Source organism: Orcinus orca, chromosome X (genome assembly GCF_937001465.1).
Source record: "Orcinus orca chromosome X, mOrcOrc1.1, whole genome shotgun sequence".
In the NCBI taxonomy this organism is placed as follows: Eukaryota; Metazoa; Chordata; class Mammalia; order Artiodactyla; family Delphinidae; genus Orcinus; species Orcinus orca.
In genome coordinates, this window is record NC_064580.1 from 14006335 (window position 1) to 14033160 (window position 26826).

The 26826-nt window shown below is 42.8% G+C and overlaps 1 protein-coding gene across 7 annotated transcripts in view; it reads right to left on the reverse strand.

The window, feature by feature from the left end:
- Positions 1 to 3782: 3782 nt before the first annotated feature.
- Positions 3783 to 26826, reverse strand: part of CTPS2 (CTP synthase 2) — a 109994-nt gene continuing 86950 nt past the window's right edge. For 5 of the 7 annotated variants that reach the window (XM_012532936.3, XM_033427906.2, XM_033427902.2 and 2 more), the window contains 5 exons: positions 25367 to 25422; positions 23285 to 23381; positions 18397 to 18541; positions 4916 to 5026; positions 3783 to 4008 (listed from right to left, as the gene is read on the reverse strand). In XM_012532936.3, the coding sequence (XP_012388390.1) occupies positions 4957 to 5026; positions 18397 to 18541; positions 23285 to 23381; positions 25367 to 25422 (368 nt within the window). In that variant the 3' untranslated portion in view covers positions 3783 to 4008; positions 4916 to 4956. Of the gene's footprint in view, positions 4009 to 4915; positions 5027 to 18396; positions 18542 to 21433; positions 21493 to 23284; positions 23382 to 25366; positions 25423 to 26826 lie in introns of those variants that run through there. The other 2 variants (XM_049704757.1, XR_004483222.2) reach the window with 2 other exon arrangements.

The window sequence follows — 26826 nt, forward strand, 5'->3', positions numbered from 1 at the left end:
TGAGAAGGGCTTGGCGGCCTAGGGAGAGAGTGATGCAGACCTGTTGCTGCTACACGATCTTGAGCTCTTTCTTGCTCCGTTCAAGAAATTCAATCAAACCCCAAAGACACTAGCACAGAAAAGAACCCACAGGCAACATTTCACTAACTCTGGATTTCTGGTGTTGTTTCTGCATATCTCCCCTCAACTTGTACGGCATCTTTGGGGTGCAGAACTTCAACTCTAGGGGAAAACTGTGATGAGTGTCAATGTCTGGCACTGACCTTATCAGAGCACAGATGTGCATATAACTGGTACTTTTTACTTCAACAAAATATAAAATCCAAGTAAGAAGTACAGCAACAAAAGTGACAATTGGGAATGGAGCTGGAGAGCTTATGGAGAAAACAAAAAAGCTGAGTCCCTCCAGCTTTAGTCCAAATTTCAACCAAGGAAAGGTGTGGGCCGATACCAAGCAGGTGATGACACCAGTGAAACAGTGTCACCACTCACCCAATTGCCAGCCAGTCTGGGAAACCACAGCCCACTGGTTCTCGGAGCTCTTTGCTCACCATCTTTGCGTTGTGTGACCACAGGCACAAATCTGTGTGAAACATTTACCAGCTTTGCTCAGAAGGCCTTCCTTGGCTGCCCAGTTTGTCAGAGGATCCCACTTTACACTCTCTCACAGTCTCTTTGTCCTTCTTCTTTAACACTCATAGCTCCCTGAACATCTCACAATTATTATTAAATGCTTATTTTCCTACAGATTTGTTTAAAGCCTGCCTTCCCCCGAGAGAAGGTCAGGTGCAAGAAGGTAGGTTGCTTCTGTAGGGGAAGAAAAATCATTTTCCCTCTACCCTTCTAGGTTCTTGGCTGACACCCTTCTGTAATAAAAGACAGATGAACAGGAGAAAAACAAACAAGGTTTGTTGTTGAACCCAAGATTGTGTGCCTGTGTGTCCTGAAGCCAAACAAACCGAAATGTTGGAGTTCTGAGTAGAGAAAGGTTATTGATTGAGAGGGCGCCAGCCGAGAAGATGGGAGATGTAGGCTGATCTCAGATCCATTCTACTGGCTGGCCTGGGGGTAAGGTTTTTAAAGGCAAAAGGGGCAAAAGGGTGTGTGACCGGTTCGCGCACAGTTCTCTATTGGTGCGTGGGGAGGTGACGGTAATGTTTTGGGAGTCAACATCCTCAACCTGGTTCCAACCAGTCTGATGTCTACTGCTTGTGCTCAGCACGCAGTCACCATCCATCACCAGGGTGCGGGTTGTAGTTCCTGCAGAACAACTCAAAGATATGCATCAGACTGTCATATATACCCCTTGAGGAGGAACTAGGGCTACATATTATCACTGAACTATTGTTTCTCGACTGCTTCTCCTTTGTTTCTGCATCTTCTCACTTCCACAATTAGTAACTGCTTGAGTCTGCTCTTTGGAACTCAGGGAAAGCTTAGGAGACTAAAGCCTTTTTCTACAAACAAGAAACAGAGGACATGGAAAGGCTTTTGTACGCGGGAGGGCCCTGCAGGGTCCTGCTTGGTTCAGTTTAATAACATGTGTACCTGCTGTATACATGGGAGAGACGCAGGAAAACTGAGTAACTCTTCAAAATGGCCCAAGCCACCACCTTCAATACCATCTCCAGCGAAAGACAGAAGATGTTTTTGTGGGGGAGGCAGTTATGGAAGGTGACCAGGCGAAACACAGTAATCAAGGGTGAGGCTGTTATACAGATTTAAGTCCCTGCCTTCTCCACTGAGAAGAGGTTCCAGAGATGTAGAGCCCTCGGTCTCTCCCTGGTACAAAGAAGGACTCAACTTTACAAACAAAGGTTTCCCTTATAAATGTAAATGTCTCTTAAAAAGGGCAACTTCTATTCAGTTTTCAGAGCTTTTCCTGTATCTGCTGTTTCTTTAAAATAATCCTTATGCCAAAGAGACATATTTGGGGGGCAAATTCTGCTCCCCTTCACTTCCCCCAGCACCTGACACCATGTGTCGCTCATCCTGGGGGCTCAAGATACATTTGTCGAATGACTGATTTATAATACCTTTCTATGTGCTGCACTTCGCTGAATTCCAAGTTCAACAGGTGTCTCCAAAAGAGGAAATCTCGTGCAGCAACAACAAAGAGGCTGCTTTGCTGCTTCTTAATCATTAGCCCGAAGGTAAGCACTCTGTTATAAGTAACTTTACAAGTCATAATTACTACAATTGAAAACTCCCATTTAAGCCAGATTACCTCTTTGTGCTGTTCAAGCATCCCCTCTCTAGGAGGCCTATACCAGCTTTTAACCTATCTTGTGGGCTTTTCATTTGGAGCCTCCTGTGATCTTCAAGCTGTAATTTTCACAAGTGGAGCCCTAGCGTTCTTTAATATTTTTGTTTACCAGAATTATTCATTTCATTTCTGCATGTGTTTGGTAGATACATTTTCTGTAGCAGTTCACAAAATAATGCTTTACAGCATTAAGAGAAAACAGTTAAAGGCCAAAGACAACCACAAAAAAATTAACCGAGCAGTTAAAATATTTAAATCAGTTTCAGAAGGCTCAAATGTAAGCAACAACTAAGTCATCTCAAGTACATTCAACAGGGAAATCAGGAAGCATACTGGATGAGAACGTTGTGCAACTGGCCCAGGACTACGGCAGGTGAGGGAGGGGCAGGGCTGGATCCTGTCCTTATTTTAAAATTTGCTATTTTGCTCTTTGTAAATTTTTTTAATGAATTTTGGTTTTTTAAAATCTTATATTAAAATATTACTGATGCTTCCGCCAAAAGTTAAACAGAATTACCATGTGACCCAGCAATTCCACTCCTAGGTGTAACCATTTACCAAAAGAGTTAAAAACAGATACTCAAACAGTTATTTACAGGAATTCCCTGGCAGTCCAGCGGTTAAGGACTCTGTGCTCTCACTACCGAGGGCCCGGGTTGGATCCCTGGTCAGGGAACTAAGATCCCACAAGCTGAGGCACGGTGTGGCAAAAACAAAAAACAAAAACAAACAAACAAACAAAATTTATTTACACATGAATGTTCACAGCAGCACTATCCAAAAAAGCCAAAAGGTAGAAACAACTCAAATGTCCATCAACGGATGAATGAATAAACAAATTGTAGCCTAATCATACCAGGAAATTCATTCAGCCACAGCAAGGAAGAACTGACACAGGCCACAACGTGGATGAACCTTGAAAACATCAAGCTCAGTGAAAGAAGCCAGACACGAGAGGCCACGTATTACATGATTCCACTAATATGAAATATCCAGGATAGGCCCATCCATAGAAATAGAAAGGAGATAAGTGGCTGCGGGGCGGCTGGGAAGAGGGACGGAACCAGATGAAGGTGGTGGTTGCACAGCACTGCGAATGGACCCAGTGCTCCTGCATTGTTCACTCTGAAACGGTTAATCTATGTTATGTGATATTTCACCTCAAGTAAATATATATACATATGTTACCGATCTTGATTCCTGAGTTTTTTTATGCCCCCTTATATTCTGTGCCTGAGGCCAGGGCCTTACTTACCACCCCCAGTCTTGGACCTGTTTCATTTTACTTTTTACTACAAATAAACAGAGTGACAAACTGAAGTAAACTTGGGCCACATGCAAATCTGTGGCTGAATTCCAGGTAACAGAATGACTCATTTTTGACACAAAATTAGTTGTTGCGTGTGCCCTGCCGGCCTTCCCATATAGCCCAGAGAAGGCTCAGTTACCTGGATCCTTCCTCACCACCTGGACGTCTCCATACACCAGACAAGACACCAACACACTTTCTGCCCGCTGAAGTTGCTGGGAAAAGTTTAATTGGCTACAGAAATTTGCAAGAACCAAAGGTCACCTCTGGAGGAAAAAGAAAACTACCCCTTTGATTCTGGTTCATGGAAGTGCATATTATTAGATTCCCCTCGAGGCTGTACATCCCATGTTTGGTGGAGAAAAGAGTGATTCTATGAGTGTGGTGATTTCCTTAGATACTTCCTTCATCTTGGCTTCGGTTACTTCAGAGCCTTAAAAAAAAAAAAGAAAAAAGAAGTATTAGCCACATCGAAAGCTGAATAATATGTCTTACAAGTGCCTCCAACTAATCTTTGCACCATTTTGGTTTGCTTCTGAAGGTCTCCATGTCTGAGGCAAACCTAAATAGGCCCGGATGTGCCTTCCCTGGTGAACAGGAATGTTCTGCCCCCAAGTGAAATAAGAAGAGAAATCACACTGGAGCGATGGACTCCGCACGAATTTTCCAAAAGCTGCTGTCCCTGCTAAAGAGCGGGCTTGTCCAGGCAGCACCTGCCTCTGAGCATGAATGGAACAAAGCCATCCAGGCTGCTACCTTCTCTAATAAAACCTCCAGGAGCCGTGAGGGACATAAGCTGCCCTTGGAAGCCAAGCCAGTCTCTGGCATCTCCCTACAAAGAAAGAAAACACTATTTTATTTTCTACAAATCAAGGAACTCTGCTTTTCCATGAGTGACCTAGACCAGGGCTCAGCACACTGTGTCTGGAAATCAAGTTTTACTGGGACACAGCCCTGCCCATTTATGTACATACTGTCCAAGCCTGCTCTCCCTCTCCAACGCACTGGAGGGCCCACAAAGCCGAAAACAGTCACTGTCTGGCCCTTTACAGAACAAGTTTGCTGACCCCTCAGCTACACTATCAGCCTCCACGTATCCATTTAGAGGCGCCCAGATATATTTATTCCCGGCCTCAGGCGCATTCCTAACTGCCTGCTTTCTCAGGTGCATTCCAGATTCCCAGAAGCACCGTCAGCTGTCAAGTCTGTCCTGCTAACTATGCAAACAGGAGCGTCCCAGGGGAGCAGGATCCTGCGGGACAAGTCCTGTGATGTTCCCTTCTACACCGAGAAGACAGCCTGTCTGGGAAACAAACAAGAACTTAAAGGTTCCATCTCACCCTCTCAGGCAGTCCTGGTGATTCCAAGTCACGTATCAGTTTCAGCTGATTTCCAACTCAGCTATCCTTTGCTCTGAAAAGCTGTCATCACTGGCATCGCTGTATCTATCACTAGAGCAAAAGACGAATTAACTTAGCAAGGTGTAAAAAAACTCTGGGCAATTATCCTATTTACAATCCTAAACACTTTCCATAATTAACCCCCACTAAGAGAAGATACTAAGGAATATTCTATTATTACTTCCTAGTCACTCCAGGAAGACGTGAGTCCAACCACAACCAACGGTCTCCTTCTTTTGTCAGAGGAACTGATCATCTGCTTGTGTCTTAAATTGGAAGTACCTTATTCCGAAAATTTATAAAAGCATTTCAATTTAGACTGAAATTTATAACCTTCTGAAGACCACTAATATAGGTCAACAGCATGAAAGTTTTCCATTCCAATAAACATTCTCATAGGTCCAAGGGTTTGAGAAATAATTTGCACAATTTTGCTATTCTCAAATTAGAAACTTCATGTGATGATCCAACTACCTCAAGTTACATGTAGTATTCAAAGTAGGACTGATTATTGACATAGATGCCGCCATCTTGGGTTCCCGAAGAAATACACCTTCTCCATGAGATAGGCCTGTAATTGTACTTTCACTTTGAGCCACAGACTCAGTTTGGGGTTCCTCTTGCTTGGTTCCAAGTAAGTCAGCAGGTTGATCAACCCCTCAAGAGTTCTACTGATCTACAAAGATGACATTGTCAGCAAGTAAGTGTTTTATGCCTGACCTATTCCTAGCCTTAGCCAAGTTTTTGCTGACTTATAGCGATAGAAGTCTGAATTCCATAAGAGGTGAAAATCCACTTTTTTTAAAGAGAGGAGAGGGAACAATTGGAGAAACCCTATGCTGACAGGCTAGAAAACAAAGATTTACCCTAAACATATGGAGTAAATATCAATAAATACATAAACAAAATCATAACAGACAACTCACTCTCCTCCCTGACTTTTGGACAAAATACTGGAAAGGGGGAGGGTGGGGCTAGAGTATGGAGAAGACACAGAAAAAGATCAAGAAGTGGCAGAAAAGACAAGATTACTTAGGTGAACAAAGAAATCAACATATCCTTAAAACCAATCAAGTAGAAGATACCTCCTAGTTAGATTTTAATTCAGGAAAACCACTTCTACTGTTACAAAAGGGTTTCCAATAAAGAAAACACAGGACTAACCAAAGAAAATATATTTTTAAAAAACAACCCCCCAAAATTGATATATCCTTATCCATGCACTCTTACTACGCAAACGTTGAGTCCTTCCTGGTTCTCTGCAACTAAAGGGGATTTGGAAGATGCACTCAACTCCCTATGTGAGAAGAAATGAAGGTCAAGGATGTTCAAGTGACTCGCTAGGCACACAGCTCGTTCAAGGTGGGACCAGGATCCCCGTCGTGCTAACCCAGGCCACAGGCTCAAGTCGAAGGTGTGTGCTGCAGTGGGCCCCACAGGGCATGTACCCTGACACCACAAGTGAGAAGGGCCAAAGGGCCAAGGGAACTCCATTTTCTCAAATATCTCAAGCTTCCTTCCCCACCTCCGAGCCCATGGAGGAGTGGGGTGGGCCCACATCCTCGCCCTCACACTCCTGGTTGTACTGGTTATTAGCCACATGCCTGAGAGTCTAGAAAAAAGTAGTAACAATACCTACCACCTCATCAAAATGTTATGAGGGCCGAAAGAGAATGCATAAATGTGCTCTGAAATTATATGAAAATATGAGCTGTTGCTGTTTATGGGGGCTATGTGTTTACAACATGGCATCTCTCAAAAAGTCATGGAAATATAAAGAAGCGGCGAAAACTGCCAAGTGCATGATTTTCAGAAGTCTTTCCTGTACCAAGAGTAATTCCCTACCCACTTCAGCAAGTGGACTCGGGTGGGTCTAACCTAATGGCTCTCATTTCCTGTCCGCTGGCTGTCAGCCCCAAACTCTGCCAAGGCATCAAAATGGCACAGGTTGAGTCTAACGAAGGGGAGCTCCAAGGCAAATGACGGTTCACTAATTTTCTTCCATATGTGTTCAGGGGCGGAGGTGGGACAACCACATAAACCACAACACTCAAGAACAGAATTCTCAAAATAGGCAATGCTGCTCAATAAACATGCTGATTTTATGGCATTCATGCTCCAGCAAAACACAAGTGCTAGAAACACAATTCCACATGCAGGACAGCAGTGGTTCCTGCACATCCAATAAAATGTGGGTGCTGCTCTGTGCCATGTAAGACTTAGGGCTTCATTTTTGTTTCACACAGAACGGACTTAAGTCATAAGATACTTATCGGGGCATATTTTCACTTAATTCGAGACATCTCAGCTCTATCTTAAGACAACCTGTCTTTTTAAATAACCTCTGTACATACACACACACACACACACACACACTTCTCAGTGGGGAGAGTTATTAGATATTAGGGTCTTACATGTTAAATTTTTTGAAATGCCGCAGAATACAGAACTATTCGTGTGTGCCTTGTTACTTCTGAGGAGCAGAAAATTTTAAACCTGCACTGTCCGATGTGGTAGCCACGAGCCACAGTAGCTATCTAAATTTAAATCAACTAAAACCAAATAAAATTTAAAGTTCCATTCCTCACGTGTACACACTGAGCCACACTTCAACTGCTCAACAGCCATGTGTGGTTGGCAGTTACCATATTGGACAGTGCAGATTATAGAACATTTCCGTCACTGCAAAAAGTTCTATTGGATAGCATTGATTTAAAAACAAATGAATGATGATTTAAAAAAAAAAAACCATAATCACCATGCAGTGGTTCTCCTTATCACTCCCTAAGAAAGGTTTTTTTTAAGGTCTGGCTATGTATAGTCAAAATCACAGCAACTCTCTCTCATACATGCATGTACCCCCCAAATAACGGAAGCACTCTTTTTAAAAAAGTTTTTTACTGTACTATTTCTTACAAGACAAAATCAAAATCACCAGCAGCAACGCAAGGGAATCGCTATCCTTAAACACTGGCTGGACTTACAAGACTTGACCGTCATGGTCTACATGTAGTTCTTTGACAAACAAAAGGCTTGTCATAGTCAAGTTTGCTTGTCAAGACTCCTGGTTCCTAATAAATTCCCAATGTAAGAAAACATATATTCCAAGGCACCAGGGCAAGGGTAGAGTAATGTCTCATATAGTCCACCTTCTTTGCTACCCTGATGCAGCCATTAAACCATTTCTTCTCCATTAACAAAAAGAGGTGGTCGGAATTAAAAAAAAAATTAATAGCATACTTAAGATTCCCAGCATGCATACATTCCTGTAACACTTTATATCAAAATCCATCTCATATGGAGAAAGCATATTTTAAAACAGGTTTCCATGCACACAGTTTCCCCCAAAGCATTGTTATTGCTATGCTTCCTTCCTTCTCAAAGAGCCCCTGGAAGCCATAAAATATAAGAGCAATGGAATAAAAACTTAGTATGCTGTGAATGAGTTTTGCATTGAATAGTAAACGGTAGAACACAACCCCAGCGGGGCGTTAAAAGCAGAGTAGTCTATGTCTCTATTAACTCCGTCCCTGGCTGGTACCACATCATCTGCAGGCAGTGAATCACGATCAGTAAAGAGCACCTTTTAAGCAACGTTTAATCCCTGACGGAAGGCATACTCAAATGGGGTTTATCAGCAGTACTTTACGAGAAAAAGTCTCCAGGTATGGTTTTGGAGTCCAACAATAAGGGAGGGGGGCTGTTTTAAAGATGTTTAAAAGAACTGTCAAAAAAGAAAGCAAAAAAGAATATTTTTTTCCAGTTCACTTTTGCTTGAAATGTAACAAAGGAGGAAAAGTAGTATTTTTATATCAGTTGAAAGTTTACAAAGCACCATCTCAACTGTTCCTCACAGCAACCCTAAAGGATGAAGATCCTGAGGTTTAGGACTGGGGACTTGGAAAAAAATTACCCAGTAAGTGGCAGATCCAGAAAATAAACCCATAGCACCCGCTCTACTTGCCCACACTGTCCCCACAAAAATAAAATATTTGCACCTTATACTGCAAGAATGGCCCCTGGCAACATCAACCATGTAGCCCAAGAGTTAAAATAAAAAGGAAGGTGATTCCAAGTTTAGAACAGTGCTGGAAAATGCACATTAGATTCACACAGGAGAATAAGAGTATCTTACTCTCCTAGTCAAATAGAAAGAGACACCCAAAGTGGGATAAGGACGCCTTAGAGGGAGAAATGCACACTCTATATATAATCAGCGGAGAGGCCACACCCACCTCTGATGCCCACCATCAGTAACAATTTGGGGAACCAGCATCCTAACAGGCTACAGATTGGCATTCCCTTCTCGCTAAGCACTTCAGGAATGTATAACAGGAGCCAAGGGAGACGTGAGAGCTGAAGCCAAAGCACTAAACCCTCTGGGGGAGTTCAGGCTGTTCCGTAGGGATTTGTGGGCATTTTATGCTGTGAGTCAAGAGAAGCCATTTAGAGATTCAAGCTCCAAAATAATGCAGGAAGAGCATTCTGCCAGCAGAAGATGGACTGAGAACAGGAAAGCTGGAGGCCTGGAGAGCAGGTAGGAGGCTTTGAGTAGGCAAGAGATGAAGGAGACGGGAACTAAGGTGAAATGAATAATAGCACAATAATAATTCCCATTTAATTTCCTACCATAGACCAGGCACTGTGCTAAGTGCTTTCCATTTAGAATAAAACGTACTCTTCATCACTACCATGTGAAGTGAGTACTATTACCATCCCCTTTTTATAAAGACTCTCTTAGCTGGGGGTCTGTATCTGAGGACCCCTAGAAGAATGTCGATGGATTCGATGGACGGGAGGCTTCTGGGATATGAATACCGTTCCAATTGCTATGTGTGTGCAGCCTTCCAGGAAGTGGGTCCACAGCTTTCATCACTTTCTTGGAAGGTGAGTTGTCAGCCTCAAAATGTAGAGAACCATTATACTACCCGATGAGTCCCCCAGGACAGGGTGCGTGTTCTTATTGGACTTGCAGTTGATTCTCCTGCACCCAGCACCATGGCTGGGATGGCGTGAGCTCCAGCACATGTGGCGCATTGAGTGGATGCTGAAGCACGCAGCCATCAAACAGCAAGAGCATCATGCAACTTGGAAAAATGTGTACGAGGTGTTCAGTTCAAAAGACGGGCTTTTGTAATTAATAAAGACTCTGTGGTGATGCTTTGAGAACATATGAATATCCTGTTTTCCGAAACCTTTCATCCAATGGTTTTGGCATCCACTGATGATCCTTATTTGACTCAGTTATTACATTGGGGGTTGCATCTACATTTAATTGGCCTTTTGGTTTTTTCTGAGTATTACTATGGAATTTTAAAAAAATGTAATGTGTTATAATCCAATTTTGTCATTATTGTTTTTGATGTTCCAACTGTCCAAAGTGAGCCCCTTTCAAGTGGCTTCTTTGATCTTATACAAAATCTCCCCCTTGGTTTTTGAACTCTCCCTTCCTTTAAGTCTAGCAATACATTCTGGGCTCATCTTGTACTTTCCCTGCCCCAGACCTGAAACCAAGCATCTCTTCCAGGAACCCTAGTTCATTTCAGTGCGGGATGGTATTTTAGAAACTAAAATGGAAAAAAATGTTTCTTTACAAAAGAGACATCCACACAGTCACTACCTTAACCAGGTGATAAACTCAGCCCCATCCACCGTGTGACAACAGAGGGAAGGTTATGTGCCTTACGTGTCTCCTGACGTGTCTCTATAAAGTCTACAACAGCCCCAATGAAATATTCTTCCCAAAATGTCTAACCTGATTCTAATCATGAGAAAACAATCAGATGAATCCAAATTCTGGTCATTGCTACAAGACAACTGGCCTGGCCTCTTTATTAAAGTCAATGTTATGCAGAACTGAAAACGAGAGGGTGATTTACCCAGATTAAAAGAAACTAAGGAAACATAACCAAATGAACCTCAAATTGAGCACTGATTACATTTTTTTGATTTCAAAAAAAAGCTAAAGATACATTTGGGGATAAATGGAGAAATTTAAATATGGACTGGAGGGCTTCCCTGGTGGCGCAGTCGTTGAGATTCCGCCTGCCGATGCAGGGGACACGGGTTTGTGCCTCAGTCCGGGAAGATCCCACATGCCGCGGAGCGGCTGGGCACGTGAGCCATGGCCGCTGAGCCTGCGCGTCCGGAGCCTGTGCTCCGCAACAGGAGGGGCCACAACAGTGAGAGGCCCGCGTACCGCAAAAAAAAAAAAAAAAAATGCACTGGATATTAAATGATGTCACTGAATTAATGTTAATTTTCTTAGATGTGATCATGATACTGCATTTACGTAAGAAAATGTCTTCAGTTTTAGAAAATGAATGATAAAGTATCTAGGAGTGAAGTGCTATGATGTTTGCAACTTATAAATGATTCAGAAATAAGTAAGTATACACACAGAGAAAAAGAGAATCAAATGTGGTAAAAAGGCAACAAATTGATGAATCTAGGTGAAAGGTTTACAAGTATTCACTGTACTATTCTTTCATCTTTTCTGTAGGCTTGAAAGTTTTCAAAATAAAAGAATCAGGAAAAATACACACACACACACACACGCACACACTATTATGATTACAAGCATGAAATGAGTCATATACGGATATGGACTAAAGACTGGAAGGAAAGACTCAAAAGCGAGCACAGTGACTATGTTAGGTTTATGGATCCATTTTCCTTTTTTTCCAATTTTCTGTAATGCCTCAGCTAGAAGTCCACAGAAAACAAAATCTTCCCAGGCTGGAAGCGAGCATGTCACTTAGAAGGAAAAGCCCAGGAGTCACAGGAGAGAGACCAGAGACAATGGCGAAGGAAATGGATGCCTTTGCTCCCTGACTGCTGCCGAGATTCAAAGAGAAAAGTGAAGAGGGAAGCCTGAGCTTGCAGGAGAGAAGGGACTCAGATCCCAGGAGCACACCTGGGCTCAGGAAACGGAAGGCGCTGACTCCAGCTCTGTACTTCCTTTAAGGACCCTCCAATTATGAAGTAGTTTCAACTTCTGAGTTTGGTCTGAAACGATCAAGCTAATACAGTGCATCGTGGAGTTAACTTCCCTCCTCCTTCTGTAACGGCCTGCCTCCTGTCTCGCCACAAAAAGATGATTTCTCTGCATAAGAGATAGTATGTATTGGGTGGAGACATGGAATCTAAGATCCTAAAACCTAGACTAAAATGCTACTCACATGTCTTAAGATTACGGTTTTATATTTTAAAAACATGTTTCCCAAAAGAGCTCCATTTCTGGGAACTGTTGACTGAACTCCATCTCATTTCTTGCTTTCAGGCATAGAGCACATGGAACAAGCACTATCTAAGCACAAGAGTTTTACTCTGACCTGACAGAGGGGCATGATAAATGTTGGAATCATAAAAACTGGAAGTCGTTCCTGACCTCGGTGTGGAGTGATTGCACCTCAGGGCCTTGCAGGGCAGCCCCAGAGACACGCAGACTGAAAAACAGCCTATGAACTTCAGACTCCCATCCCTCTTCTCTTTCCAGTTGCTTAAAAATGGAATTCTGAAACAACAAGGTCCTACTGTATAGCACAGGGAACTATATTCAACATCACATGATAAACCATAATGGAAAAGAATATATATATAAAACTGAATCACCTTGCTGTACACCAGAAACTAACACAACACTGTAAATCAACTATACTGCAATTAAAAAAAAAAATGGAATTCTGGACAGAGATCCTGTGCTTTGTTTCTAGATACTGAAAAACCTGCAATTATAAGAACCTTTGGATAACCTATTTAGTATAAATCTACAATTTTTTATTACAATTACATGAAGCAGTCTCATTCTATTACATCATACACCGCAAAGCCACGCAAATTTGTGGATACCGTTTAAACATGGGACAAATTATATTTAGACACCAGGGGAGAGACCTCAGCAAGGAATTACAATGATTTATTTAATGGACCATAATTTCCCATTGATTTCTTTATTCTAAAAATGGTTTATTAGACTTGTGCAAAAGAGTTAACACAGCAGGCCTGAGGCTGCTATCTTTAGAAGGGCCTGCTTGCTGGGGAACTTAGCTTTCAGAATGTTTTCTCCATTACTAACTGATAAGGTCATTTCACTGGGCCTAGGCTGTTTGTACAAGCAAGGTGATTTGTGGTGAGCGCTTGCTATCCTTCTGGGAGCCTGGAATTTGGGTAGTTGCTAGGCAGAGAATGCCCATGTGACCAGTCTCCTATAGAAACTCTTTAAGTGTCAAATGGGCTTCTCTGGGCATAAACATTACACACTGCATTTTTACTGCTGGAGGGAGGGTGAGTTCTGTGTGACCTCTCACAGAAGGGAGAGAACATAGGAAACCTGCAGATAGATTTCTCCAGACTCTACTTATACCTCCTTCCCTTACTGAGCCAGCTGTGTATGCTTACTCTGTCACTGAAATGAATTTTAGCCATGAGTACAACTATATTGATTCCTTCTAGTCAATCATCGAATGTGTGGGTGGTCTTGGGGGACCCCCAAAACAAGACTTAGTTTGATTTTGCAAGTACTTCTGAGTAGCTTATAAAAATCTAAAAAAAAATTTAAAATACTATCCTAAAACTATTATGCCTGGGGGCTTCCCTGGTGGCGCAGTGGTTGAGAGTCCGCCTGCCGATGCAGGGGACGTGGGTTCGTGCACCAGTCTGGGAAGATCCCACATGCCGCAGAGCGGCTGGGCCCGTGAGCCATGGCCGCTGAGCCTGCGCGTTCGGAGCCTGTGCTCCGCAACGGGAGAGGCCACGGCAGTGAGAGGCCCGCGTACCGCAAAAAAAAAAAAAAAGAAAGAAAGAAAAAACTATTATGCCTCTTGAACAGACCACCACAGGTGGTGGACCTGGTCTTTGTAACTGCTGCCATTCTATAGATACCAGAGTAGCTGAGAGTTCAGCTCACCAGCTCTAGATCCCAAAATAATATTCTTACTGCAACTTCCCAGGCAATAAAAGATAAATGTTCTCCACGAAGCAGAAAGCAAAGGTTAGAGCCCAGGTGTATTTGCTCAAAGCCAAGGATTTTTTTTTTTTTTTACATTGTGGGTTTTAAAGACATCAGCTGCACATGTACCATACATTTAAATAATATCAGCCAATTTCTGGGAAAGGAAGTCATTAGTCTAGTGTTCATATTTCTTGACACATTTGTTTAGGATTGATTACAGACAGTAATCTTGTTTGACAGAAATACAGTCCCAACTCAGCTCACATTAGCGCCTGGCCATCAAAGCAGTTATTTGCTTTTCAGTGCTCACTAACACCATGGAGCCAGGCAGAGAGGAGCTGAAGTGCAAGGTTCCTCTGGAACCCTAGGGTCTGCCACTGGATTAAGTCAGGGGCACCATTCTTAGTTGGAAAACCCCCTGCAAGGTGTGAAGATTATACTAGACTATATCCTCCCCTGCTACCTACATTTAGTACTGTAATGGGTAGTAAGCAACCACTGCATACTAGGGAGCCAGGAGACCAAGATAAATAAGATGCTGGCTGCTCTGAAGGACCACACCAGTTGGTGGCTGATAGACAGGAATTCTCTGACCCCCATGGAAGCCTGCTAGTCAGCTGTGATCCCAATCCCAGCATCAGAGTCTTGTTAAGAGATCTTTCCTTTCTTTCTGAGACCCTGTGACTCGCTCAGCAGTTGCTGGCAGTCACTTTTCTCAGAAACTACTGGTGAGCTTTACCCAGAGACCACCAGGCCTCAGGCAAGAACTGGTGGGCCAGCCAGCAGACAGGTGGGCGGACCACAGAAACCAGACGCCATTTCTATATTAGTTGATGCTCGCAAACAACCAGATAGTTATGCATGAACGATTATGTGTGCGTTATTTCTCCCAGCCATCTCACTTGTTCCACTGTCATCCTCCTTTCACGTGTGAGCACCTGAAATAATGGAGACAATAAAGTGGCTGGGAAGGGACAGAGCATATATCCAACACGGGACCACACTGGAATGTCCAATCTGCTGTGTAAGCCATGCAGCCTTACAGCACAGGAAGCTCGTCTTCATATGCAATCTCATGCAGAACCAGGCCACGTGAGCCAGGAAGAGTGGAGCTGAAGCTCCACTGAAGTAGGGAAGCAGGGAAGAGCCTGGAAACACCCCCCCCTCCCCGCCCCGATCCCAGTCTACTCCTCATGGCAGCCTGGATTCCAGCTCCACAGGCACGGTGTGAAAACCACTGCACTGGTTCAAGAGTGCAGGGAGTGATCATTAATTCATTAAGAGACCCAACATGCAAAATATGTAAAGCTATTCCCATCTGAACACACAGTTAAAGGACATGCTAGAGAGCTGAGAGTCTCTCCTAGCAGGTAATATCGCAAACAAGCAGGCTTGCGTGACAAAGCACACGTGGACACACCACACAGCGGTCCTGGCAGTCCTCGAATGCAGTATCGCCAGGCTCATTTGCTAGGATGAGGGTCCACAATGGCAATCTTCTAAACAAGATATATCCAGTTATTGTGGCAATAACCCCTAGCTAAGAACATGATTCCGGCTAGTTCCTTTCACTTTGAAAGTTATTACATACAATATTCTTAGATGAGAGGAAGTAAAGATGTAAATTCTCCCCAAATGAGTATTTAAATAGAAAGAATTTTTTTTTTTTTTTTCGGTACGCGGGCCCCTCACTGTTGTGGCCTCTCCCGTTGCGGAGCACAGGCTCCAGACGCGCAGGCCCAGCGGTCATGGCTCACGGGCCCAGCCGCTCCGCGGCATGTGGGATCCTCCAGACCGGGGCACGAACCCGCGTCCCCTGCATCGGCAGGCGGACTCTCAACCACTGCGCCACCAGGGAAGCCCCTAAATATAAAGAAATTTTAACGAAAATCCCTAAGGGATTTTTTTATTCAAACTTAACTCTAAAAATCATTATACAGGTCCTCCAGAAGAGAACAAAACACATTTTTTAAAATGTTAAATAAAAATGAGAGTAGGGTAGATAAGGGCTTGATTTACAATAATCCTATGATAATGAAAAGGGTGGTAAGGATTCAGAAAAAAGAGATGAAATCACCAATGGAACAAAACAGAAATCCCTGAAACAAATCTAAATTACTTCATTGGCGGGGGTGTGGGGGCAGGGGGGCAGTATAAGGGGGATGCGGATTCCCTGCCTCACACAATACACCAAAAATAAAGTCCATATAAATTACAAATTGAAAATATAAAATTGAAACCATATCAGTCTCCCAAGGCAATAGAAATAAAAACAAAAATAAACAAATGGGACCTAATCAAACTTACAAGCTTTTACACAGCAAAGGAAACCATAAAAAAAAAACAAAAAGATAACCTATGGAATGGGAGAAAATATCTGCAAATGATGCCACGGACAAGGGCTTAATCCCCAAAGTATACAAACAACTCATGTAAGTCAACCAAAAAAACCCAAACAACCCAATTGAAAAATGGGCAGAAGACCTAAATAGACATTTCTCCAAAGTAGACATACAGATTTCCAAGAAACACAGGAAAAGATGCTCAACATCACTAATCATTAGAGAAATGCAAATTGAAACTACCATGAGCTATCACCTCACACCACTCAGAATGGCCATCATTAAAAAGTCTACAAATAACAAATGCTGGAGAGGGTGTGGAGAAAAGGGAACCCTCCTACACTGTTGGTGGGAAAGTAAGTTGGTGCAGCCATAAGGAAAAACAGTATGGAGGTTCCTCAGAAAACTAAAAATAGAGCTACTATATGATCCAGCAATCCCAGTCCTGGGCATATACTTGGACAAAACTGTAATTCAAAAAGATAGCTGCACCTCTATGTTCATAGCAGCGCTATTCACAATAGCCAAGACATGGAACCAACGTAAATGTGCACTGACAGATGAATGGATAAAGAAGATGTGGTACATAAATACAATGGAATATTACTCAGCCATAAAAAAGAACAAAATAATGCCATTTGCAGCAACAAGGAGGCAACTAGAGATTATCATACTAAGTGAAGTAAGTCAGAAAGAGAGAGACAAATACCACATGATATCACTTATATGTGGAATCTAAAATATAGTACAAATGAACCTATCTACAAAACAGAAACAGACTCACAGACATAGAGAACAGACTTGTGGTTGCCACGGGTGGGGGGTGGGGGGATGGAGAAGGGTGGATTAGGAGTTCGGGGTTGTTAGATGCAAACTATTACATTTAGAATGGATAAACAACGAGGTCCTACTGTATAGCACAGGGAACTATATCCCATCTCCTGGAATAAACCATAATGGAAAAGAAAATTTAAAAAAGAATGTATATACATGTATAACTGAGTCACTTAGCTGTACAGCAGAAATTAGCACAACATTGTAAATAAACTATACTTCAATTCAAAAAATTTTAAAAAAGAGAAACCATAAAAGTGCTAGTGGAAAACAAATGGGTAACTATTTATATAATAATCTTTTGATAGGGAAAGACTTTAGGCAGGATACTAAAGACATAATCCACAAAAGTAAAAGATTTGACCACATATAAATAAAAAATACATGAATAAGGACTACATAAAGTCTTTATTTAAAACTTTAGGGAAAATAAAAACTAAGATAAAACTAATAAAAACTAATGAAAGCCATTAACAACTTAGAAAAAAAACAAAATCACTTTGAAAAAGTATGTGTAACCTAACAAAGGATTAATGTCCTTTATATATAAAGAGCTTATCAATCATTAAGAAAAAAGGAGGGGATTTCCCTGGTGGCACAGTGGTTAAAAATCCTCCTGCAAATGCAGGAGACACAGGTTCGAGCCCTGGTCCAGGAAGATCCCACATGCCGCAGAGTAACTAAGCCCGTGTGCCACAACTACTGAGCCTGCGCCCTAGAGCCCGCGAGCCACAACTACTGAAGCCCACGCGCCCAGAGCCCGTGCTCCACAACAAGAGAAGCCACCGCAATGAGAAGCCCACACACCGCAATGAAAAGCAGCACCTGCTCGTCACAACTAGAGAAAGCCCGCGCACAGCAACGAAGACCCAACGCAGCCAAAAATTAATTAATTATTTTTAAAAAAGAAAAAGGATAATAGCAAAAGGAAAAATAGGGCAAAGGATATGAACAGGCTATTCATAAAACAAAAGGCCAATAAACATATAAAATATTCATATATACTTATTAATCAAAAAGTCAACAAAAGAAAATCCCTTTTTTAACCTATCAAAATGACAAAAATCTCTAAAACAATACTCAGTATCAGCCTGATTTTGAAAGCTGACACATTACCACTGTAGATGTGATTAAATCATTTTCACTAAGAGAAAAAAGTATGCTTGTTAAGAGGGGAAAAAAATGATTCTCCACTTTTTAAAAAAATCCTACAATGATATTAAATTTTATGAGAAACCTAAGATGTTGATAACTGCACCTCAAGTCACTGCTAAGAACTGTAAGCTGGTTACCTGGAAGACAGCTTGCATCCCTGAAGGAGGTAGGCATTCAGAGTCCCCGTTGCCGCAAGTAATAGCCCCAGGTATGGAGGGGAAGGCTTCATTGGCCTCGAAGAAAACTCAGGATGGAATTGGACACCGACAAAATAGGGGTGATCTGAAATGAGAATAATCATAATGCAACTGAAGCAGATAAATATAAGAAAACTCATTAAGTGGTAAGATGATTATTTAACTTGTTACCATCATAGCCAGTTATTTTCATGATCCAACTCGGTAGCAGAATTTCACATTGCAAAACACATCACATCAATAAGAGATCCAGCATTTTATTTGTGCAAGGTGTTAGAGAGTGAGCAAAGTTAAGCAAAAGTTTTTGAATGGGAAGATGATCTGCTTTCTCCAAATCTGCCCGCTATCTAGACCCTTCACAGAGGTACAGTGGTTCCATTTCCATGGGTGGGGCCCAGGGCAGGCCACACTAAAATATGCCTAAATGGCATATTGATTATTTTGAATTAAAGTTACTTAAGATTGAGCTGATGGGGACTTCCCTGGTGGCACAGTGGTTAAGAACCCACCTGCCAGTGCAGGGGACATGGGTTCGAGCCCTGGTCCGGGAAGATCCCACATGCCGCAGAGCAACTGAGCGCGTGTGCCACAACTACTGAGCCTGCGCTCTAGAGCCCACGTGCCACAACTACTGAGCCCACCTGCCACAGCTACTGAAGCCCGCGCTCCTAGAGCCCGTGCTCACCAACAAGAGAAGCCACCGCAATGAGAAGCCTGCGCACCGCAACGAAGACCCAACGCAGCCAAAAATAAATAAATTTAAAAAAAAATTGAGCTGATGCAAGAGGGACACTTTGACACACACCCCACCTAGTCTCCTGAAAGCAGGAAGTAAATCTCTCTTGTAAAAGGTGTACTTCCTGCCTCTGAAGTGGAAAGATACCCTTATCACCAGAGACAGGGAATTTGCACAGAGAAGCCTATAGAAACACATCTTGTGACTTCGTTAATTTATGACCCAAGCCCAAACTTTGTTTAGATTCTTCACTAATTAAGCACCCAAAGCCTAAGTTTCTTTGTCCTGTTAATTCCTCACATATTTATTGTTTCTTTGTCTAAAAAGTATAAAGGCTGCCTGCTTTGGCCGCTTCTTAGGTCCCATTTCTATGAGACCTCCGTCTGCATGCATTAAAATTTGTTCTTCTCCTGCTTATCTGTCTTGGGTCAATTTTATTATTAGTCTAGCCACGAGAACTCAAGAGGGTAGGGGGGAACGGTCCCCTCCCAGCACCCTGGTATCCTCATACTTAAGGCTAACTGTAAGTCACTCTTTCTCTTAGATGGCTTCAGGCCATTTTCCACAAGGTCTCCTTTCCCAAGGGATGGGTCCCCTGGGAATGCACCAGGTATAACTGCTTTTCTAGTCACAGCTCTGGGCTGGATATTAATCACGGATAGCACCATGAAGCTGAACAGGCACTCATGTTTCAGCCGATGCCAACGTATCTCTTGTGATGAAGAGTCTCCCAGTGATAAAAGGATGCCCTTTCAAGATGTTAATGGTGGTTATGGCTCAAGGGGTGAGAGTTCAAGATATTTTTATTTTCTCCCTTACATTGATACTTCTCTGTATCGTGTGAACCTTTACAGTGAACACATATTTCTTACATTATCAGAGGGCAAATAAAGCTATTATACATTGAGGGTTGTAAGAAGTCCCTATATGAGCAATTCAAGTTCTCCTAGATGTAATAGGAACAGAAAAGTAGCTCTTCTCAAGTATCTGAAATCTCTTGTTTGGGAATGGTAAAAATTAATGGGCAACATTTCCAAATCTGGGTAGAAATTTTCTAGGACTACAAATTCCTCTCCCCACTCAGAGCTCTCAAAAACTATGTTTATTCCCAGATTAGGAAGCAACTCCTAATTAGAGATTGGGCAACTCTCTAATCCCATAATTGCTATAGTCAAAGCATGGTCAGTATGTATTCCTTACTTTAAAGATCATTTTAATGGCCATATACATATCAAACTGAAGATGATAAAATATAAGTTTTATAGGAGGAAGTAAATATAACTTTAAATCTTTCAATGAGATGCTTTATCAAGTGATCTGAAAGTCTAGTACGAAATTCAAAATCACAAATCCCCATCACTTACCACTGAAGACCCAAAGCTACTGCTCAGTAGTAAGGAAATGATGATTGAACGGCAATGTCCACTGTCTTAAGGTCATCAGTTAAAGCTTATCCCTCATCCTAATAAAATAGCAGGCTAGCAGAGTGTTCTTATCTAATGGTTATGGAACTTTAGAACAGGAAAGGACTTCAGAAGTAGGGTAAATGTCCAGGTATAGACGCAGAAGCCTGGAGAAGCTCTGTCCTGTTCCTGGTCGGCTAGCTGGGGTTTCAGCTCCCATCGTCTGACTAGCTCACGCCTCCGTTGGCACCCGTGGGGCCAGGTGTGTCCTGGGGCGCTCACTGCCCGCTTCAGAAGCTTTGATGTAAGATCACCATCTGTTCTCTTCTGCAAAGGACTGATCTTGCAATTCTCAAACGATGATGATGATGATCCTTCTCCTATTTTGAGTCTTCTTTATAAAATAGTGGCAGGATCAGAGAGTAGTTTTTCATGTTTGTTTTAATTTTTACTCCTTACTTAACTAAATAAAAGTTGGAAACCTGAAAAAAAATAATAAAGCTTTGCTACACAAAATGGTAGCCCCTGGCCACAGGTGACCATTTAATAAACTCACTCAAATTAACTGAGCACATTTCAAGAGCTAAACAGCCACACACAGCGAGTGGCTACCATACTGAACAGGGCAGAACCCTCCATTATTGCAGCAGATTCTGCTGGACAGCTCTGAATCCAGAAAAACCCAGTGTAGACATCCTCTACGTCATATCCAAGAAGAAGCCTCCTTGAGTTAGAATAACATTCAGGTATGAAAGCTTGGTGAGAGGAATGCCACCTTCTCCCGGGAAAGTGTCCCCTCAAGAACAGAAGAGAAACCAGCTGCCCTTAGAAAGGAAAACAATACCTCTTTAAATTAAAGATGTGATGAATCTTGCAGCACAGCATCTAGGGATGTCTCTGAAAGAAGCCGACAATAATTGTGGTTTTGTACCACTAGAGACAGAAACTAAGCAACGGATCGTGTCATAGCCAGGGAAAGAATATTTGAACGAATGGATCGTTGCTCTGAATCACTTTACCCAAAAAATCCAATATGAGGAAAGAGACTAAAACTTTTTATTTTGATGATGCTCTATCAGTCAAAGTATCTTTTAAATAATGCTCTTAATTGCTTTGAAACAAATTCTGACATTATACTAATCTCAAGCTTTGTTGTTCCTTTTAGAACTCCTTCAGGAACGTAGTGATTCATGGATGTGATAAGGGTAGCTAAGATCAAAATCTTCTGGGAAATTTTCCTTAATAAAATGAATTCCCTTGAAGTCAGCTTTTTAAAAACTGCAAGGTTTTACAGCAGGTCTCATTTCCTTTCCAACCCACAGGAAATTTGAAAGTGTCGGTGGGAAACTAAATCCTTGCGATGAAGAAGCTTCTAAGTGCTTGCTGGTAATAATGAGAGACAGGAGAATTAAAGAGAATAAGTACTTGAACAAAGTAAACAAATAGTCATTTGCATAAGAAATTTCTCTGCCCTCTCACATGCCAGCCTTAAGAGACTTCAACACCAAACAGTGATCCACACTATAACAATTGTAAATGATGGGCATTTCCATCAGAAGGACTACAGAAAATACATCCTCATATTCTAATTTAAAACTTCAGGCATGGATTGATAATCTTAAGTGGAATGTCCAATGAAAACAAGAAGAACAATAAAATCCCACAGAGGTGGTGGCAGAAGGAGGCTCCGACCTGGTTTAGCTCCGGTCGCGCCAGGGGCTGGCTGGATGGCCCTGGCAGGTTGCTTAACCTCTCTGCACTCGGGTCTCCCTCTCCATAAAGTAGGAATAACATCACCTGCCTTGTAAGTTACATAAGGCACGTAGAGTCCCTAGCAAGGGGTCTGGTGAGAAGCATCTAGTGAGTGCACACTCAATGTCCACTGCTTGCCTTCCTTCTGGGTCCAGGTAACATGCTACAGTGGTCAAAGAAGCCTTTCCCAACTTCAGTACTCCTCCCTGCTCGGGACTTCTGAAGTACCTGAATAGTTAAGAGACAGAAAAGGAAAGGGACAGAGAAAAGGAATTTGAAGTAGAAGAACAGTGACGTGGACTAAAATGGAACAAACAGTAGGAAAGTTAGAAGAAGAGTAAGTAGTTCGGGTTATCTGGAGCCTAAAGTACACAGATTGGAAAAGGTAGGTTCTAGAAAACGATGCTACCATTTTTAGAGTATCCTGAACACACTAAGCATTCAATAACGAGGATGGTTTATCTAACAAATTATTGTCACATGTGCTGCACAGTCAGTCACCAGTAGTGAGGGGGCACTGGGCCATTCTTCCTCAGAGGAGGGAGAAAGCAGAATGCTACTCAACAGTGGGCTGCCTGCCTTTCCCAGAGCGTCTAACCCAGAAGCTGCAACAAGAGACACCCCAGGAAGGGAGCAAGGACACCAGGAAGCACACTACTGGTAGATCTGGTAGGCTCCGAACACGACATCATTTTATGGCAGGTTCACTCTAATAGGCCCCAAAATGATTAGTATTATAAGCAATCTAGTTTTTCATGCACTTTATACTTAGTGCATATTATTTCTATTTAGCTGCATATTTATTTCAAAGGAGAGAGGAAAAGGAGAGCAAATAAAATGGGTCTCAAGTTATATCTTTGTATGCTTACAGTCGACAAAGAGACATTAGCTCACCACAATCACCACAAAAGTTTTCAAAAATGAAGAGCCCACTTACTTGCCAGTTCAATGATCTCCATCCGCTCCCCGTCGACATCCTGACCTACAAAACTTAAGTCATTATGCTCAAGTTGGTTGATCAGGCTAGGATTCACCTGGAAAAACAAGAAATGAAGTGTCTTTGGACAGCAGAGCAATACAGACGTATCAGCTTATGAAAATGTCCTCCACCAACTGGGTGGATTTTCCATTTCGGTGATGCTCTAACTAGGAGTTAATTTCTATTTATATTCAAATCTCAAAGCCTATTTTTAAATTCATGATGAACCTGAGAAATAGTTGGATCACAGCCCTTACATTTGGGAGGCCCACCTTCTACTGTCCAAAGATGAGTTTCAAAAAAAAGCAGGGAAGATGGCGGAAGAGTAAGACGCGGCGATCACCTTCCTCCCCAAAGATGAGTTTCAAAAAGTAGGACTGTGAGACTACATCAAACTAAAAACTTTCTACACAGCGAAGGAAACCATCATCAAAACAAAAAGGCGGGGAATTCCCTGGTGGTCCAGTGCTTAGGACTCCACACTTCCACTGCAGGGGCATGGGTTCAATCTCTGCTTGGGGAACTGAAGTCCCGCAAGCCATGCAGCATGACCAAAACAAACAAACAAACAAAACAAGGCAACCTACTGAATAGGAGAAGTTATTTGCAAATCACGTATCTGATAAGGGATTAATATCCAAAATATATAAGGAACTCATACACCTCAACACCAAAAAAAAAAAAAAATTAAAAAATGGGTAGAGGATCTGAATGGACCTTTTTCCAAAGAAGACATACAGATGGCCAAAAGGTACATTTAAAGATATTCAACATCACTAATTATCAAGAAAATGTAAATCAAAACCACAATGAGCTATCACCTCATATCTGTGAGAAAGGCTATCATCAAAAATACAAGGAATAACAAATGTGGGAAAGGATGTAGAGAAAAGTCCTACAATGCTGGTGGGACTGTAAATTGGTACAGCCACTAAGGAAAACAGCATGGAGACTCCTCAAAAGATTAAGAGTAGAACTACCATATGACCTAGCTATTCCACTTCTGGGTACCTATCCAAAGAACGTGAAAACACTAATTCAAAAAGATGTTCACTGCAGCATTATTTACAATAGCCATGATATGGAAACAACGTAAGTGTCCACTGATGGATAAAGAAGATGTGAGATATATATATATATATATATATATATATATATATATATATATATATATATATATAGCAGTTGAACTGTTACTGGTTCGCAAGTGGGCAGGTAATCTAAATTGACCCAATCAGGTTTAGGAGAGATGCATGTTGCCTCACTTGCCACTGGCAGCCATCTTACAACTATGAGGGAGACCAGCCTAAGGACAAGGCAGACACACAGAAAAGGGTAGGGCCAAGGGACTCCTAGACAAAGCAAGAGCCCTGATTGTACCATGCCTGGAGCCCGCCAAGCCTCTGGACTACCTGTTACCTGAGATAACAAATTTCCTTATTGCTTAGGCTGGTATCAGTGAATAATGAGCAGGAATTTTGACTCTTCACAGTCAAAAGCAATGTAATTGGTACACCAATTAATCCCTGAACAGACAATTTGCATTTTGGGGAACGTAGGCTTCTCATGCGGCAATCCCAACAATAACTCCTCTTCATCATGCGACACTAAGCTTCATGCTCAATGTAGCTTCCAAGAGGCTCCCAAACCAAGAGTCCATCATGTGATACCCAGAGCCACATCCCTATCCCGAGAGGCATTTGGTTCAGAAGATGCAAGTACCCTTTTCCCAACTCTGCCAAAATAAAGGGCAGGAGGTTCAGGATAAGGATAACAACTTTATCTCGGTCTAAGAGACAGCAGTTAGGGTAACAGAGAGCCCTGAAATGTCCCGTGTGCAGATACTTAAAGATTTTGCCTTTGGAAAGCCAAGACCAGAGTCTCCCCACCCCTACCCGCCTCCTCCGGGAAATCTGACACTTCTCCCCTGAGCCCTATGGACACCAGGCCGGACAGCTTCTCCAGAGGCCCGCTTGTGATCACTGGGGTTCCTCACACTAAGCTTCTATATTCCACAGTAATTCAGTGTAACAGCCATACCTCATACCGATGTCTGTGTCTTTCTTCTATAAAAGGAACGTCACCATAAAGTTTCCCTGCAAAGATATGAAAGTGAAATGAATATTGTAGTAATCAGCTTTGGAACCACATCCACGGCATCTGTGTGGGGGAAATCTCTTTGATCTCTATCCGTCTATCAGAGGCCTAAAAATGAACCAGACTCTAGATAGTAATCTCGATTTTCTTTTCCTATAGGACAGCCATAGCTTCTTTGAAACGCTGAAGCAATTCTCAAGTAAGCCGTCAGCAGTGCACAGAGGGAAGCCCACCATGGACTGCAGCAGAGGCCCTCCTTTCATACGCCTGCCTGCAGAACGGAGAGCCCCAGTGACATCGGCACCATCACCACTGTGCAGATTCACAACGGGGCTCATGTTACAAAAGAAGAAAATGAAACCAAGGGAAGGGAAACGAAACCAAAGGACTTGCCCAAAGCCCCGCCCCGCTGGCCATGCCGTCCTGTCTGGAGCCCAGGCCTCCTCACTCCCGGCCCAACGCATTCTCCACTACACCAGCCGCCTCTTCTTTCGCACGTGTGGTACTGGCCACACTGGTTTACACCCCACCTTAAAAATATGACTATCCTTTGACTAAAATTTGACCTCTTAAGAATTTACTCCAGAAAACAAAAACGAGGACAGAGATGTAACCACTAAGATGTGACCTGCTGCGTTATTAGCAGGGGACAATCGGAAACCAGCATCACCTCAGGAACGGAGGGCTGCTGGCAGGAATGAGAGCACATCTCCACCCACAGTTCTCAACCAGGGGTGTGTGGCAGAGAATCACACGCGCAGCTGCTTAGACAGGCCCGTGTCGCAGCGGGGGCCGCAGCCCAGGGCAGCATCTCGGGCACAGCCTGTCTGGCGATGGACACGGGGGCCAGTGGGACGCCCAGTGACCCCAGTGTGAGGTGGAGAGGAGCGGGGTCTGTCACCAGACACCTCTCAAGAACACAGGGCCCATGGAGCACGTAGAGAAGCAGGATGGCCAAGTGGGTCACAGCACTGGAGCAGGCACAGGGGCCGACGACTATTCCCTCCGCACCGGCTCTCAGCACGCAGACCCCAGGCTCACAGCCAGGGGACGGGAAGACCTGCCGACAGCGCTGGAACACATCGCCGAACCCCAGCAGAATCAGGAGCAGACTCGAGTCCACAGGCAGGGGATTGCCAGACTCTCCAAGGTGTCATCAGGCCGCGGAACAGGATGTTTCAAACAAGAGACCGAATGTCTCACATCTCGCTTGAGCTTCTGACTTGGATACAGAAAACTCAAACTGGCTGTATTCTCTATGACTAAGTGTGATCAATTATCATGACTGAACTTCTACTTGCAATCCTGTGCATACAAACTGAGTTCCCTGGTGGCGATGTTAATGACAGTGAGTATTTAGGTATGTGCCTTGGAAGAAAAATGGGCATAGTGGGGGCAGGGAG